Source organism: Syngnathoides biaculeatus, chromosome 10 (assembly GCF_019802595.1).
Source record: "Syngnathoides biaculeatus isolate LvHL_M chromosome 10, ASM1980259v1, whole genome shotgun sequence".
NCBI lineage: Eukaryota > Metazoa > Chordata > Actinopteri > Syngnathiformes > Syngnathidae > Syngnathoides > Syngnathoides biaculeatus.
In genome coordinates this window covers 28,563,726-28,580,904 of record NC_084649.1, presented here as the reverse complement: position 1 = coordinate 28,580,904, position 17,179 = coordinate 28,563,726, and the positions used below count along the sequence as shown (strand labels likewise).

At 41.7% G+C, this 17,179-nt stretch overlaps 2 protein-coding genes across 29 annotated transcripts in view; one reads left to right on the top strand and one right to left on the bottom strand.

Moving 5' to 3' along the window:
* Positions 1-17,179, bottom strand: part of phf2 (PHD finger protein 2) — a 236,429-nt gene that overhangs the window by 154,228 nt on the left and 65,022 nt on the right. For 9 of the 11 annotated variants that reach the window (XM_061831394.1, XM_061831399.1, XM_061831392.1 and 6 more), the window contains 2 exons: positions 15,590-15,778; positions 12,205-12,365 (listed from right to left, as the gene is read on the bottom strand). In XM_061831394.1, coding sequence (XP_061687378.1) covers positions 12,205-12,365; positions 15,590-15,778 — 350 coding nt within the window. The remainder of the gene's footprint in view (positions 1-12,204; positions 12,366-15,589; positions 15,779-17,179) is intronic. The other 2 variants (XM_061831401.1, XM_061831395.1) reach the window with 1 other exon arrangement.
* LOC133506967 (general transcription factor II-I repeat domain-containing protein 2-like) overlaps positions 1-17,179 on the top strand; it is a 129,181-nt gene that overhangs the window by 88,836 nt on the left and 23,166 nt on the right. For 5 of the 18 annotated variants that reach the window (XM_061831403.1, XM_061831407.1, XM_061831406.1 and 2 more), the window contains 3 exons: positions 12,620-12,688; positions 12,828-13,069; positions 13,168-13,236. In XM_061831403.1, coding sequence (XP_061687387.1) covers positions 13,198-13,236 — 39 coding nt within the window. In that variant the 5' untranslated portion in view covers positions 12,620-12,688; positions 12,828-13,069; positions 13,168-13,197. Of the gene's footprint in view, positions 1-12,619; positions 12,721-12,827; positions 13,070-13,167; positions 13,237-14,546; positions 14,700-16,593; positions 16,857-17,179 lie in introns of all 18 variants that reach the window. The other 13 variants (XR_009796659.1, XR_009796666.1, XR_009796661.1 and 10 more) reach the window with 9 other exon arrangements.

Sequence of the window (17,179 nt, the reverse complement as noted above, 5' to 3'; positions counted from 1 at the left end):
GAGTTTGCCCAACCAGTCTACATGTGTTTTATGGACTTGGAGAAGGCATTCAACTGTGTCCCTCAGAGAGTCCTGTGGGGGGTTGTTTGGGAGTATGGGGTACCAAACCCCCTGATACGAGCTGTTCAGTCCCTGTATGACCACTGTCACGAGTTTGGTCCGCATTGCCGGAAATAAGTCTGACTCGTTTCCGGTGAGAGTTGGACTCCGTCAAGGCTGCCCTTTGTCACCAATTTTGTTCATAACTTTTATGGACAGAATTTCTCGGTGCAGCCGAGGCGTAGAGGGTGTCCGGTTTGGTGGCCCAAGCATCGCATCTCTGCTCTTTGCAAATGATGTGGTTCTGTTGGCTTCATCAAGCCGTGAAGTCCAGTTCTCACTGGAACAATTTGCAGCCGAGCGTGAAGCGGTTGGCATGAGAAACAGAACCTCCAACTCCGAGACTATGGTCCTCAGTCAGAAAAGGGTGGCGTGCCCTCTCCAGGTCGGGGATGACATCCTTCCCCAAGTGGAGGAGTTCAAGTATCTTGGGGTCTTGTTCATGAGTGGGGGAAGAATGGAGCGGGAGATCGACAGACAGATGGGTGCAGCGTCTGCAGTGATGCGGACTTTGTATCGGTTTGTTGTGGTGAAGAGGGAGCTAAGTCGAAAGCCGAAGCTCTCAATTTACCAGTCAATCTACGTTCCTACCCTCACCTAAGGCCATGAGCTATGGGTTGTGACCGAAAGAATAAGATCCCAGATACTTCTTCTTCTTTTCTTTCAATTAGAGATAGGGCAGGAAGCTAAGTCATCCGGGAGGGGATCTGTGTCGAGCCGCTACTTCTCCTCATTGAGAGGAGCCAGATGAACTGGCTGGGACCTCTGATTCGGATGCCGCCTGGACGCCTCCCTGGTGATGTGTTCCGGGCATGTCCCACCAGAAAGAGACGCCGAGGACGACCCAGGACACACAGACTATGTTTCTCAGCTGGGTTGGGAACAACTCGGGATCCGTTCGGAAGAGCTGGAAGAAGTGGCTGGGGAAAGGGAAGTCTGGGTATCCCTGCTGAAGCTACTTCCCATGCGACCCAGAAAAGCGGTAGATAATAGATGGATGGATAATGGATGGATGGATGGATGATCTCTCTCACAGTGGACATGCACCAATGATGAAAATTTCAGACCCCTCCATATTTTCTAAGTGGGAGAACTTGCAATATAGCAGGGTGTTCAAATACTTATTTTCTTCACTGTATTTCAGCTTCCTGTAAATTATTACAAGTTAAGTGCCCTCCTTTGGAAGCTGTTTCAAAATCATCCTGTTTGTCTTCAGTATTTGCTGCATTTGGTTCTGTCTCCTTTGTTTACACACAATTCAGCTATTTTTTAAGTCTGAGAAACCAAGAGACATCACGTTTTAATCCTGTCCGAGATGTAGTAATTGTGGGTCATTAACTGATCAGTAGCTCCTTGATGTACTGTACCTGTGTTTGAACCACATTTACCTGAGCTGTTCTTTTGACTTCTGTGATCATCATGCATTATTCCTGAGTCTGGATTTTTAGGCCAGTGATCAAGAACACAGAGCAAAAAACTTGGTTCTGTAAGCCAGGTGATGTACTTAAAGAGGGCCTCTACTGTTTGCCCTCAGGAGACGTGCTCTGAAGGATTAAGAATGCCATTGATGTACCTCCACTGTGAAGTTTTAGAGTGCTCCAAAATTGTTTCAACTCTGTTGCCCACGAAAGTTTTAAATCCTGCGCATTTGCTGTTCAAGTACCTAAGCACAGCTGTGCTATCTGTCCAAAAAATAGAATTTTGAAGTTCCAACTCTAGCTCTTTTTTCAAACGCTTATCCATCTTAACAGCGACAGTAGCTGCAATTAACTCCTGGTATTGTTAGAATTTTCAACGGTGCAATTCTTGATTTTGCCATCATCAGAGTAGGTTGAACTTTACCGTGTGCATTACGAAACAGTAAATAGCTCGCTGTTCCATATGCGTCTCCACTCGCGTCTGAAAAATGATGCAATTGTGCAAAAACTATTGAGCCAAACTGCTTTGTCTTGATGGATCAATTGATTCCAAATTTCTTAAGTTGCTGCAGACCTGAGAATCACTTTTCCCAATCTTTGATGACGTGCTCTGGCAAGTCCTCATAGCATCCAAGCCTTAACCAACAAGTTCTGAAGAATTCTTTTAGCAAACAAAATTACTGAAAAGAGGAAGCCCAAAGGGTCATAAATGGAACTGACAAGGTAAAGCAGTACTCTCCTACTGTACGGTCGCACTTTGACATTGATTTTGAACCTTAACTCGTCTGACTGTGCACACCATTGGATTCCAAGAGCTCTCTCAATAGGTAAGCTGTCTTTACTCAAGTCTCAATCTTGAAATCCATTTGCTCTTTCCACTTCTGGAATTGAATTTAACACCATCCTACTGTTGCTAGACCATTTTGCTAGCCTAAATCCATCCTTGGGCAACATCCCATTTAAGTCTGCATTAAGACCAACTGCAGCTTCTTCATCATGTACCGACTTGAGGCAGTCGTCAATGTAAAAAAAAATTGAGACTGCCTGGGCAGCTTGTTGACTAAATTCCTTTTCAAAATTCAGTGCACATATCTGCAGCGCTAAATTTGTAATGCCTGGGAATCACGATGCCCCAAAAATGTGAAACATTATCTTACATTCAATTAGCTCTTGTTTGTAATTTCCCTCAGGCCACCTGAAAATCTAATAATATCTGTATCTTCATTGCTTACTCGGACCTGATAAACCATTGCTTCAATGTCAGCCATTATAGCCACGTCTTTCTGCTTAAATCTCGCAAGAACTCCCCAAGGGAACTTGTCAGGTATGGCCCTTGTAAGAGTTGCTGGTTCAAAGACACGCTGTGAAAGCTGGAAGTACAATCAAAGACTACTCAGAGCTTCTGCTTCACGGGATGTGTAAATCCATGGTGCAGCAAATACCACGTCCATCCTTCTGTTACTTCAGATATGGTGTTAAGCTTCACTGTCTTTGCTGAGCATGCTGTCCATGAATGCAAGATATTCTGGGTGGTTGGTGCGCAGCGAGTAAGACCTGGGGTGAGGTTGCATCCAGTCAGAGCCTACATGAATGACCTCACCACACTTACCATAGCCAAGGCCTCCACTGCATGAGTGTTAAAAAAGCTCCAGGAAAACATCAAGATGGCTTGCATGAAGATCAAGCCGAGTAAATCTCAAAGCATCTCCATCATCAAGGGAAAACTGTCAAACCACTGCTTTCACATTGTTGAGGAACTAATGGACCTTTCCAACCTGTCAATCACTGGTACAATAATAGCCAATCAGATAGACACATTGTCTTAACCCCTGGCTTGACACGCCCATGTTGTCACACAAGCAACACTGGTTGTCAGTAGCGTGCGCTTGGAAAAGTTAATGTTACAAAGAAAATGGTCCTCAGATGCACTTGGGGAACGTGCAATTCTGATGAAAGATATCCTGCTAGGTTACAAAGGGCCCGGTTGATTCATTTTCCAAAGCCTAAAACACAGTTGACGAAGTGTCTATGATAGATTAGGGCTTGCGGAAGATCGCACGTCCAACTAAATGTGAACAATATCAACCAACACAAGGCTGTATGTTCGAAGGTAAGGGAGAAGTATCGTCTCTGAGTTTGATTTAATTATTATCAGTGAATTACACATTGCAGGAGAACAACTTTCACCTTGTTAGTGTATCACTGACCTGCTGAATGAAGTGTGTAATGTTTTATGCTGAAGAGTCGGGTTAGTGATACGTAAATGAGGGATGTCATGCAAGAGACATGTCTATTTGCCTATTTGTATCACATCGGACTTTTAAGACGGAGCATTGAGTTCTATTTTGAGCCATATCAAATGAATACACCCAGTTACTTGCATAATGTACACATGGCATAGAGAGCCGTGCACACTTCTCGCTATTGCACAGTGGTGTTTAAAAGGGGGAATGGCTGCTATCTTGTAGCTTGACCTAAAAAAAAAAAAACTCTTGATCTTTCCAAGTAAAAATTACTTACCCTACTTTACATGTGCAGTACGATTCCACTATTTTATCCTGTTGGATTACAATACGAAGCTTGTGAGTTGTCAAACATTTTTTTGCATCGATCGCCAACATTTCACTGTAACTCTGACATTGTGTCCTGCTCCATCCAAAATCTTAATTCCGTGTACATATCCTTGCGTGAAATAGTTGAGACCTCTCTGTAGAACTGTCTTGGACAAGTCTGACGCATTTGGCAAAACTCATACTACTATATTATGGAATTGGAATTATGGAATACGCAATAGAGAATCGACTTAAAACCTTTTCTGTTCAGTCACCATTTTGGAAACTTGTGGGACATGGCAATTGCAGGTAAGGGGGCGGAGCTTAAGAATGCTAGTCAGAAAGGTCCATTCAAACTGTCTCCAAGAAACCTGTGAAGAGCTTAGGCCGATGGGAGGATTTCCCTCTTTAGGACAAAGAGTAAGTAGAACAGCTCAGAAAGGAGGTGGCCAGTGGCTTGGAAAGAATTCACAGAACCCTTCTGCCTGGGAAGTTGTAGCTCCGGTGCATGCAGTACGGTTACTTCCTTGACTCCTTTGGCCAGTAACACTGTATGAGATCCCACTCTCAAAGATAGAAAAGCTGGAGAGACTGGTCAGCTTGTTTGTGAAAAAAATGGCTTGGCCTTCCCAAATGCTTGGGCTTTACAGTAAAGGGATGTTAGACCTGTCCATTTCCACCCTGGCAGAGGAGTACAAGTGCGCCAAAGTAAGTATGGAAATGAGGCTACTGGATTGTAGCGATCCACTTTTAGCCCAGACTGCCCCCATCCTGGCCACTTGACTGAAGTGGACTCCATTGACTGCAACTTAACAGGCAAAAGCAGCACTCAGCAGCACACAAGGACATAGTTGGCTGAGTGCAGGAGGGGAGGAGTGGCCGTAGGCTTGAGGCCAGTAGCCCATTATGGCGTAAAGCCACTATTTCTGAGCAGCACAAGCTGGTAGTCCAGGAGGTACGTCGGGAAGAGGAAGCAAAAAGGTGCGCCCAAGCTGTGTCGCAGGCCAAGCAAGGGCAGTAGTTGGCCTGGGAAGGAGTGGAGGCAAGGAAGATTACCAGGAAAGAGCTGTGGAAGATGGAGGCATTCAGGGGAAACTTTACCATCAGAGCTGTATATCATGAATCTAAACCAGTGGTATGCCAAAGAGCCCAAGTGACTGTTATGCCTAAGTCCTGCAATACTGAAGCACATTCTGGTTGGTTGCAAGACCAGCCTTATTCAAGGCCATTGTATTTGGCGGCACAACCAAGTGCTGAAGTGTCTCGCTGGTGTTCTGAAGAACCAGCGGATGAGGGTGAACGCCCTTCCAACCTTGCAGCCAACTGGCAACCAAGGCTGTTTGTTCGGTAGGGGGAGAGTCAAACCGGCCACACCAATAAGGCAGCATACAGCGGACAGCTGGGCAGTGCACGAGACTGGAAGCTGCTGGCAGACCTGGACAAGAAGCTCTGCTTCCCATCTGAGATTGCAGCTACCACTCTAGAACCAGATCCAGTGCTTTGGTTTGCCTCTCTCAAGCTCGTCTACATCATTGAATTTACAGTCCTGTGGGTGGGGGCAGTCAAGGAGGCGTACGAGCAGAAGTAACTGAGGTATGCAGGACATGCGGCCGAAGTGCAACAACAAGGTTGGAGAGCAGAGGTACGCCCGGTGGAAGTAGACTGCAGAGGGTTTATAGCCTCTTCAACATTCAGGCTACTGAGAGAGATGGGAGGCCGTAAGAGATCTCTCCAAGGCTGCGGAAACGGCCAGCCAGTGGCTGTGGATAAAGAGAAAAGACCTCAATTGGGCCTTCAACAGAATTAATACACCTAGGGGGTAAACCTGGGACACTGGGATTCACTGCTGGTCCCTCTCGAGAGTGTCATGGGTCTATCACCGAAACACTTGATGACGGAAGGAAGCCCAGTTGATAACCCTTAGGGTGCCATCGCTTAATTGAACATCTCACAGAGCCTTATTAGAGCCAAAATATGTATGAACAGAGTGATATTAACATCTAGTCCTTCATAATACATCTGTGTGAAAGTTAGCATCTCTTGTAAATCGTTTCTTCAGATATAATGCGCAATACTCAGCGACTGACCTATTCTTTGATGGATGAAGTGACTTATTTTTCACAGGTAAAAAAAAAAAAAAAAAAAAAAAAAAAAAACACTATAATGACCATCAGAAAGCTTGGGAGAGTGAGAAATCATTTGGATGAACTGGTGATCCTACTTCAACCACTCATTCTTTTCATTATGACATCAAGCAAGTCATACTTGAATGCATTTGCCAGAGCTCGGAGAGTTTTGTCACTGATATTTTGTTTATTCAGCTAATTTGTTTACCTCCTTCATGTCATTTCCATCTTTTAGTGGTCTATTTATTGTCCAGTCGAGTATTATCCTTACTGTCATGAGCAAGTCCTGGCCACTGCCAAGAGGGGCGTGGCCAGACCACTGCTCTGGGCGGTCCCACCTCTGACACTTGTCACAGCTGTTTCACATTCAGACTGTAATTGGACAGGGATTTAAGTTGGAGTTTTTGTCACTGGGATTTGCCAGTTCATTGAGTTTGCACTGTGTCACCGTGTGCGAACACTGCATAAGGTCCATCTTCCACAGTACTGATATATTGTTGTGGTTCCATCGCTTTGGGAAAGTTTGATCCAATGAGTAGTCCAATTTCAGCTTGGACTGAGGAACTTTGACCTCCTTTGGGTGAGGCCAACTATCAACATCCCTTTGACAAAGAATATTGTCTTTGGGAACAGGAATGTTTCTTTTTAAAAACAGTTCAGGTAACTGGATAAAACTGATCTTCGTCAAGGACACTAATTTCCAGCTCATTCACAATATGAGTGTCCACAACTGATTCCTTTCTCATTCTATTCACTTGCTCGTCTTGTGTCCATTCAAGCTCAGCTGATACATCAGTGACTCAATAACAAAAGTAACCATGCTACCGTGGTGCAAAAATGCAAATGTCGTCACAAGCCGCCTTTCCTTTTGAGATTTGACATGTATTGGAATTATTGAAAGAGAGCAGTCTCTTTTACCGGCCCCAATGGCATCAATAGTTTCTGACATTTGGACAAGATCATTTGACACTGCTGTTCACCCTTTTCCATTTCCTCTTCTTTGCCCTTAAAAGTTAATGTGGAGCAAGGTAGGATGTAGGAGAGAAAATTCTAGACAACGTGCCTTTTCTTTACATCCTTTACTCAAATGACCGTTTTAAACAATCAAAACATAGACCATTACTTCTCCAAAATTCAATTTTTCTTTATGAGGTTCATCCTTGAGTTTATGAACATTGGGAGACCATGTTGACTTACTTTGCAGCAGGCATAGTGGTTACTTTCTTTTCCGTTTCCTTCACTTGTCCTTGAACTTTACTCTTTGCTTGTTTTTTGATTGTGTATCACATGCAACTTTTCGCCAGGTTTCTTTGGCCTTATATGGAAGCTTACTTACTTGCGCATTTATGTTAGTTGTATTGTCCAAATCCTCCATATAGCTAATATCAGACATTGCATTTAAGCATCCTGTGAGAAACAATGAATAAGACTGTAATGCATCACTACCTTCTGGTTTGATCACTGGCCAACCCAAGACCTCCTGAATGTAGGCTTCTGCTATCTTGTAGTCACCAACAAAAAAACTCTTTCAGCATTTGTTTGGCTTTTACGTAACAAAATGAGGGCTCCTTGAGCAAGCAGCTTTTGATTAAGTCATGTGGTGGTCCACTTGTGTATTGCAGAAGAAACTGTCAGTCATAATTATCACTCGTTCAGCCTTGTACTCCATGTTCCATTGGTCTAATAAAGGATTTATATTCAAGAGGATCACCGTTAAATATTGCAATCTTGAGATCAGGGAGTAATAGTGCCGTGTTTTTTACAAGATATTCAGTCACACAAATTTGTTGAGAGATGACCTTACATAAACTATAAAGCACTCTTTCTTTCTCACAGTCCACTTTTGGTTGTGTCACACTTCCTTTCATTAGTACTGGCCGATCGTTGTGCTGGTTGGATGAAATTGAGCTATATTGCAGTGGCTGTGTGCCGGCATTTTCTGCGTCATGACTTTGTTCATCTGCCTGCCCTTCTTCATCAAATATGCTCATTCCTGTTTATGGTTATTCATAATTTTGTAAAACTGACACTCCCAGAGCAGTCTGCATTGCATACATCTCTTTTCGAGCCTTTAAAGCCATTTATTTCTTGTCTATAGCTAACTTCTTTTCAAAAGATCCGTGCAGCCTTTGCTTTTAATGATGCATGTTTCATTTCTGCCTTTATTCTGAGATTAATTTGCAGACAACACATTTCCACAACGTGATCCTTTCTTACTTGTTCATTTAGTAGACTTTGATAAACTGGATAGAGTTCATACTCCTCTGCTTGCTCACGTGTCGACATCTTTCATTCATTTTTCACATTTCCCCCAAAATAATTTGGTGATTTATGTTTAGGCTCAAATCAATTTTGCTGGTCATTTAAAAATTCCTCATCGATAAATTGTTGCAGTCTAGAATTAAGCATACTGTTGAAATCAATATGCATTTTATCCTTTATAGTGTTGACATTTGAATCCTCTTCCATAAGATGCTTAATTTGTCTTATCATTGCAGTTATCTGGGATAGTTTCTGCTTGTGTGCATGCAACTGTCTCACTTTCTGCTCTTCCACAGCCTTGACACTCCTTTTCACTTTACGTTTTCCAATGTTTTGTTCATCCATTATGAACGCATTTTTTTCCACACCAAGCAAAAAGGTAAAGCACAATTGCGAACACTATTGTAGCTTCCTCCACAACATGCTTCTGCAATTCCAATAAAGGCAGTTAATTTGCAGCTCATACCGAAGCAGCCAACTTACAGTTCAAAGTCCTTATGATGTCAGTGTTTTTCCTTTAGCCGAAACTCCAAGGCTTTCAGTCCCGAAGTTTACATATCCATCTGAGTTTTTGAGCGAGTGTTTTTACTAAAACGTAATTATGACGCATTATTCCTGGTCTTTGCTTGCAAAAAAAAAAAAAAAAAGTGGGGGGGAGTAATCCACTGACGCAGGTGATTTGTTCAAAGAAAACATTTACTTGAATTCAAACAAAAACAAAAATAAAATTGTTTCTGCATCGAATGGGCTTTTCCCTATGAATTATGTACAGTGAATACTCAGTTCTTGATTGTCCCCGTTATCGAACAAATCGGTTTTCAAACGAAAAATTTGAGATTTTTTTTTAACTTCTGTCTTCAAACGAAAATTCAGTACTTGAACTCTTTATGAACAACTGTGAAAATAGTCAAAGAGTTTAAGGACAATGTTTCTCAATGTACAATTGCAAGGAATTTAGGGATTTTATGACCTACGGTCCATGTCAACATCAAAAGTTTCAGAGAAGCTGAAGAAATCATGTATGTAAACTTCAGGCTGAAACCAACATCAGATGCCTGTGACCTCCATCAATCCATCACGTGGCACTACATCAAAAACCGACATCAATTGGTAAAGGATATCACCCCATGGGGTCAGGAACACTTCATAAAACCAATGTCAGTAAATACAAGTTGGCCCTCCAGCTGTAAGCTCTACAATGCAAAGCAAAAGCTATTTTATGAACAACACCCAAAAACTACGCTGATTTCTCTGGGCCCGAGCTCATATTTGATGGACTGACACAAAGTGGAAAAGTGCTCTACGGTCCGATAAGTACACCTTTCATATGTTTTTTGAAATTGTGGCCGTCTTGTCCTTAGGGCCAAAGAGGAAAAGAACCACCCAGACTGTTATGGATATTATCAAAGTTCAAAAGCGAACATCTGTGATGGTATGGGCCTATGTTAGTGCCAATGGCATGGGTAACTTTCACATCTGTGAAGGCACCATTAATGCTGTAGGGTACATGCAGGTTATGGAGAAACATATGCTGCCATCCAGGCAACATCTTTTTCATGGATGCCCTTGCTTATTTCAGCAAGACAAGGCCAAACCACAAAACACGTGTTAGAACAGTGTGGCTTTGTCGTAAAATAGTGCAGGAACTATAGTAGACTGGCCTCCCTGCAGTCCAGACCTGTTTCCCTTTAAAAATGAGACCTTGGAATGTTGAACAGCTGAAGCTGTACATCAAACAAGAATGGGAAAGAATTCCACCTACTAAGCTTCAACAATTAGTGTCCTCAGTTCCCAAATGTTTATTGAATGTTAAAAGAAAAGGTGATGTAACAGTGGTAAATATGACACTGTTCCAGCTTTTATGGAATGAGTTCCAGTCATAAAATTCTAATTTAATGATTATTTTCTAAAAAAAAAAAAAAACTTTACCAGTTTAAATGTTAAAGATTTTGCCCCTGTAGTGCATTCAATAAACATAGGTTGTACATTGTTTGCAAATCATTGTATTTTGTTTTTATTAAACACAACATCCAAACTTCTTTCCTTTAATTGTAAACAGACATCCTGTCCTTGTAGCTGGAAAAACATGCCCACAGCATGATGCTGCCATCCGCATGTTTCATGTTTCATTGTTGGGACTCCACTGGACAGTGACTGTTTTTTCGCCACACATTTTTTTTACGTCTAGCTACACATACCGCTTAGAATCAAGACCAAAGAGTTCCATCTTGGTCTCATCAGACAAGAAGATCTTATTTGTCACCATCTTAAACCCATTTTTTTTTCTTTCAGCAAACTCCATGTGGGCTTTCACGTGTCTTGCACAAACAAGAGGCTTCCGTCGAGCCACTCTGCCATAAAGCGCTAACTGGTGGTTGAGACCGTTATGTCTGTTTCTCCTCCTGCCTGTTTTGTGGCTGGCTGGCAACTTCAGAGTGACCACACTCTGCTTAAAGAGTACCGCGTCCTACGTCCTCTGATCACCTAGTGGTCACCACAATTAGCTGGGTCTATCGTCATCCCAGGCTCTCACGGTGACTGAGCCCGAACAAAAGAAAAAGGGTTGGGGGCCATCGAGCTGGTTGGCAACCAGCAAGGTCCAGATAATGGAAAAAGCAACAGCAAAAGAATGAGATAAAGAAAGAGAGTCAATGTTTGAACATGTTGAGTATGGATCAAAAAGGATGAGGAGCAAATTAGATGAGGGAAGACCACACCCACGGCTGGCTGAAGTCTAAAATTTGAACTATTTCAAGTTTAAAAATCAGAAACTAAATCATTCCCTACATTGTTTCTCTCACAGAAAGAATTATTTAACTTCGGTCATGGTAGATAACTTATTGTAAAATCACATTAGACATAACTAAGTCAAAAATAAGGCACAATTCTCAAAATCTCAATTAATCAGAAAAGGTGACAAAACAGAGTTGACACGCTGTCGTCCCAAACATATTCCATTTAAGGATTGTGGAGGCCACTGTGTTCTTTGGAACCTTAAGTGCAGCAGAAATTTGTTTCATCACAATGGCCAGATCGCTGTCTTGCCACAATTCTGTCTCTGAGCTCTTCAGGTAATTCCTTTGACCTCATGATTCTTTTACTCTGACATACACTGGTTGTTTGTTTCTGTGTGCCCTGCCAATGGTTGGCAACCAGTTCTGGATGTACTCCACCTCATGCGTGAAGATAGCACTCCCATGTTCAAAACGGTTCAGATGATGGATGGATGGATGCACTGTGAGCTATAAGGTCTCATATAGACAGGTGTGTGTATTTCCTAATCAAGCCTAATTAGTATAATCAAACAGCTGGAACTTAATGAAGCCGTACAATCATCTCAAGGATGATCACAAGAAATGGACAACACCTGAGTTAAATGTGTTCAAGCAGTCTAAATAGTGTGTGTGATACTTTTTCTTTTTCGCAAGCTTTCTGCAATTTGCAAAAATTTCAACCCATTGTTTTCTGTCAGTTTGGTGTGGTGGGTACATTAATGAGGGGAAAAACAACAATTGATTTAGGCAAATGGCTGCAAAGAGTGAAAATTTTAAGGGTTGTGAATACTTTATATATGTACTGTACATTGTAAGAAAATCTCAATGGGTACTCATTCTATCTCCTTTTCTGATCCCAAGTATATCAAGAAAGTTTACACATCCAATTGCTTTCATGTTTAACAGTATGACAAAAATAGTATTGACATTACTACAATCTCAGCTCAAGATAATGAGTCAGTTGGTTTCTTACCAATATAATTTTCCACATCACTGATGAAGAACGTGGGAGGTGGCATAGACATCCCTAAACCATCTTTCTTCTGAACAAGGATGGGTTCATCGAAACCGTTTTCTTCCAGGTAATCCATTGTCAGTTGATTTCCATTTAGTTTAACAACAATATCGTCAGCACTGGAAACAACAAACAATCAAATCAGAAGCCTTGGGAGAAATGTGGGTTGATGCACTAAAACGCCTTTTAAATAACTTTTATTGGAGTGAAAAAGATCACTCACATTTCCTTCAAGAACAGCAGAGCAAGACAACTCAAAACAGTTATTCAACAGCAGCTTCTACTGTAAAATAATGCCACCATGAATACCTTTTAAACCATGAAAATGTTGTTTGTTGTTGTCTGTTAATTGGCACCTGTATGTCTACAACAGGTGTTGGCAACCCACGGCTCCAGAGCTGCATGTGGCCTTCATTGGTATTTTGCGGACCTGCGTGGCTTGGTAAAAAAAAATTCCAAGGGCCCAAATGATGCGTATGTTGTTTAAAAAAAGTGTATCATGTCGTATTATTAAGTCAAAGTTTTTAACTTCTTTCTTAAGACCATGTGTAATTTCAGTGATCATTATTCACCTTTTTCAGAGACATTTGACAGCACTTGACGTGGCAGATTTGACAGCCGGCATGCGCAGAAAGCCCAGCGACACCAAAACTACACAATATCTGAACAAAGTATTCTATTTGTGTTTGTTCATTTGTTTAATCAAGAATTTTACACACCTCACAGATGGAAGCTTACAGTCGTCATGCATGAAGATAAAATGACTTCGTTACAACCATGATTTGCAGATGCTGTGCGTGGAGGTTCAGGAGCAGAAGTCCAGGTAAAATAATTGTTCAGGCAGTTATTTTGCAAATATTTACTTTTTTGTTCAGTGAAATGGTTCTCATTTTTTCATTGTGTTTTTAAATTACCGTCAAGGGTCTGCTACACGCTCCAAAAGCCCAGACAATGATGGCTCACGGCATTTTTGTTTGGGAGCTCGATAATGTAAGTTCAGCTTTTTAATTAATTAAAACAGACCTTCAACTCTGCGATTTTTATTGTAGGAGTTCAACATGTGTTAATTTAAGGAATAAGATTTCATAGGCAACACACCGGGGGTGAGGAGGAGAAACAAGCTCTCCCCCCCACCGGTCACCAGTGTCTGGGCACCACTGATATAAATTATAAAGTGCATAAGAAAGGAAAATAAAGAGAAGACTAAATAATGAGTAACTACAATAACAATATAAAACAGCTCTACATTAATGTTAAAAACATCCATGATATTTACTTCGCCCAGCACGGCTCCTCCTGAATACGCTACATAAACAAGACTTGTAAAAGGGTGAGGAAATCGAACAATTATGTTGTTAGTGGAGGAGTGATCCGCATATCGTCTAAATATGGCTGGAAATTATATAAAATGGCCCCTGCCGCTTCACTCGCTTCTGAAATGTTTTCTGCCTCAAAAAGAGCTTCAGTCTCAGAAGGTGCATTGGAAAAATCCAAAAATCGCTCATCTACCATTACATCCGGCACAGCGTGTTTTCAATGGCAGAGATCCAATGTGATGTCTGGACCTGACGTCAAAGACAAATATGGCTGCCACAGGGATGCGCATTGTGTCAAGTCAGATTTATGCAACTTAACGCTTTCATTAAACCCTCCCACCTCACTTTTTCCGACTTGTATTATCATCAAAGTAATTAATATCTGTAGTTTTGATAACAATACCTATTTTAAAATGTGATTTTTGGTGTCAATGGCACTTTAAAATTGAGCAACGCACAGAAGGTTCCCCTGCTTACCGTATTTTCTGGACTTTAAGTCGCTCTGGAGTTTAAGTCACACCAGCCAAAAAATGGATAATAAAGAAGGGAAAAAACAACATATATAAGTCGCATTTTTGAGGGGAAATTTATTTGATAAAACCCAACAATAAGAACAGATATTTCATCTTGAAACGCAATTTAAAATAAAAATAGAGAACAGGTTGAATAGTATTGCATAAAAGACAAAGTAGGAATGTGCCAAGTACGTTGACGCAACATAACAGTTGTTCAGATAACTATAGCCGAACGAACAAGCTTACCAAATCAGTGTCACTCCAAATCAAGAAATCCAATGAAATCTTCATTGTCAGTGTCACCTCTGAAAAACTCTGTGAACTCTAGCAAAAAGACGACGCGCCACTGCTTCTTCTACGTCATTTTCATCTTCAATTGCAGTTAAAACTGTCCTTCCTGAATCCTGATAGGATGGTTTTGGTTGTCACTGAAGCTCATATTTTGTTGATCTATCAAATGACTTCCCAGAAGGTTGCATGGCGCATTCACTTGGTTGCAGTGAAGCTGGGCCCTCCATCCGCCATCCACTGCTCCCACAGGTTATGATTGCTTTAAATCTCCAATTCACTGAGATATCAAATGGCTGGAGTATTTTGGTTATGCCTCCAGGAATGATTGCAGGTATGGAGTTGTAAACATTTAATTAATTTTTTAACTGTGGCGTGATGTGCGCTCACATACTATCCATTACAAGCAGAGTTTTTCATGCTCTAAAGAAGCCATTCAAACGTTTACTGTAGCTGCACATTTCACTACTTGCATCTTGTAATCTGCAGAATGATTTTGTTAGTTGTTTTCATAAATTACCGCTAACGTGGAAATGCTAAATTTTCAAGGTGGCACAGTGACCCAGCTGGAAAGCGTTGGTCTTACAGTTCTGGGGTCCAGGATTCAATCCCGGCCCTCTCTGTGTGGGGTTTGCATGTTCTCCCGTGTCTACATGGGTTTTCCCTGGGCACTATGGTTTCCTCCCACATCCCCAAAACAGGGAGCATTAAAGGGGGACTTTGTTGAAAGTAATTGGAATGAGAACACATTAAAAGTTAGTATATGAGTGTTCAGTATTTCTTTTGATGCCAAAGTTATCCACAGATTTCACTAAGAAACATCTCTAAATTGGAAAATTATTATCGAAATTCCTCTCTTACTCAGACATTCCAATGAGCCCGGCTGGAAAACTGACAGCCAATCAGCGTTTGCCACGCCTGCAGTGCTTGCTGTTCTGACCCCCCATTGCTCGTGGATACATTTCACCAAACAGAGAACGTCCACTATCTGGCATTTTGTGGCCGATATTTCCGAAAAATAATTACAAACAAAAAAAAAAACAAAAGTAGAACAATGAACAACGTTCAAGCCTGTGCGCTTGAGCCAGAATACACACAGTTGGGAGGGGCGTGGCGCTGATGACGAACAATAACAGCCCCATTATATAGACCGCAGAGATTTGATGCTTTTCTGAGGAGTTGGTTTTGATGTAGAGAATATACAGCAGGCGTGGCCAGACTTACCCCAAGTTGTACTTTTCAAGCAGCAAGCTTCTCGCAATCGACCGGCGGCAGGGATGGTGGGAGAGGGGCCAGGGGGCTTTGCACGCGCGCATTGTGCGTGAAGTGATGTGTGATTCCACAAATATATCAATCCATCCATCCATTTTCTTAGCCGCACGATGGTCGCAGGAGTGCTGGAGCCTATCCCAGCTGTCAACAGGCAGTAGGCAGGTTATTACACAAACGCAGACATGGGGAGAACATGCAAACTCCACATACGGAGGTCCGGGAGTGAACAGCTAAGCCACTGTGCCGCCTCATAAAGTATATTGTTGCTTATACAGTACAAGCACAAGAGGCTATAACTTAGCAGCTAATAACCAGTAATGATTAGATACCTGCAGATTTCCCCACTGATGAACGACCCTAAACTGTGACAGCCACAGCTTTATCCTGTCAGGTTGACCCCACGGGAGATTAAGGAAAGAGAAATTTGGGTGCATTTTCTCATTTTGTTGCAAAACACGTCAGCATTTTGGCTTAGCTAGAATGAATGGTCTCTAATGCTAAGCACCAGCGACGTCAGGGGCAGGGTCAAGGATGTTTCTTTCGTGTTTGGCTGTGAAACCCAGCACATATTGAGATTTTGCTTGGATTTCAAAAATGTTCTACTCTCTTTCCACTTCCGCTCTTGGATGGATTGGATTTGCATTCTCCTGTCATAGTCCCAACATTCAAAGTCCCAACATCCAGCTGTATGTTTTGTGCATTCCTGTTTTTCTTCCGACTAAATCGCTTTCCTCCTCTTTTTTGTCTTTGACCTACATTATCTAAATTTCTACCTACGCCTTGTAGATTAACATTTCCAGGTGCGGGTGTTGGAAACCCAGGCCATGACCTAACTGTTGTAGAATTCGTATGATGAACGCTCATAATATATATATATATAATATGTATTTTTTATGTATGAGTATGTAACAGCTGTGAGTGTATAGCTTCTCGCTAACTCCACATGTGTGGGGCAGAGGTGTGCAGCTGTGGAAGAATAGCAATGACAACCAGGAAGAAGTTAGCGAGCCAAAGATCATCCCAGGTAAAGAACGACTATGCAGTATTGGTTGGAAAAAAATTGTTGAAAAAAAAAAAAATGCTATTCCGCCAACATATTTGCTCCCAAGCCTTCTTTGCTGCCTGACTCTCACAGAGCTGCAGCAACCTGTAAAGCCTGGAGGAGGACAACCTGGGCCTTGAAGTATACATATCTACTGTGCTTCCCAAAAATGGCCAGGTGACCAAAGCAGGAACAATTAAAAACATAGATTTGATATAGACCACGAGATTAGGTCTGGATTTAGAGAGAGAACTGATGTAATGTGCAGATGGCAGAAAACGAGATGTCTGCCATTTTGAACCATGAGTTCTGCAATGGTGATGTCCCTCCACTGCATTATTAGACTTTTGGATCTAAAAATAAAAACAAAAAAACTAAACAACAAAAGTACTCATGGCTAAATTTAAGTGACTTTTATGTGCTTATTTTTGTTATTAACACAAGACGTAATGAACAAAAAAAAAAAAAAAAAACGTGCATTGAAACTGTTTCTTCACACT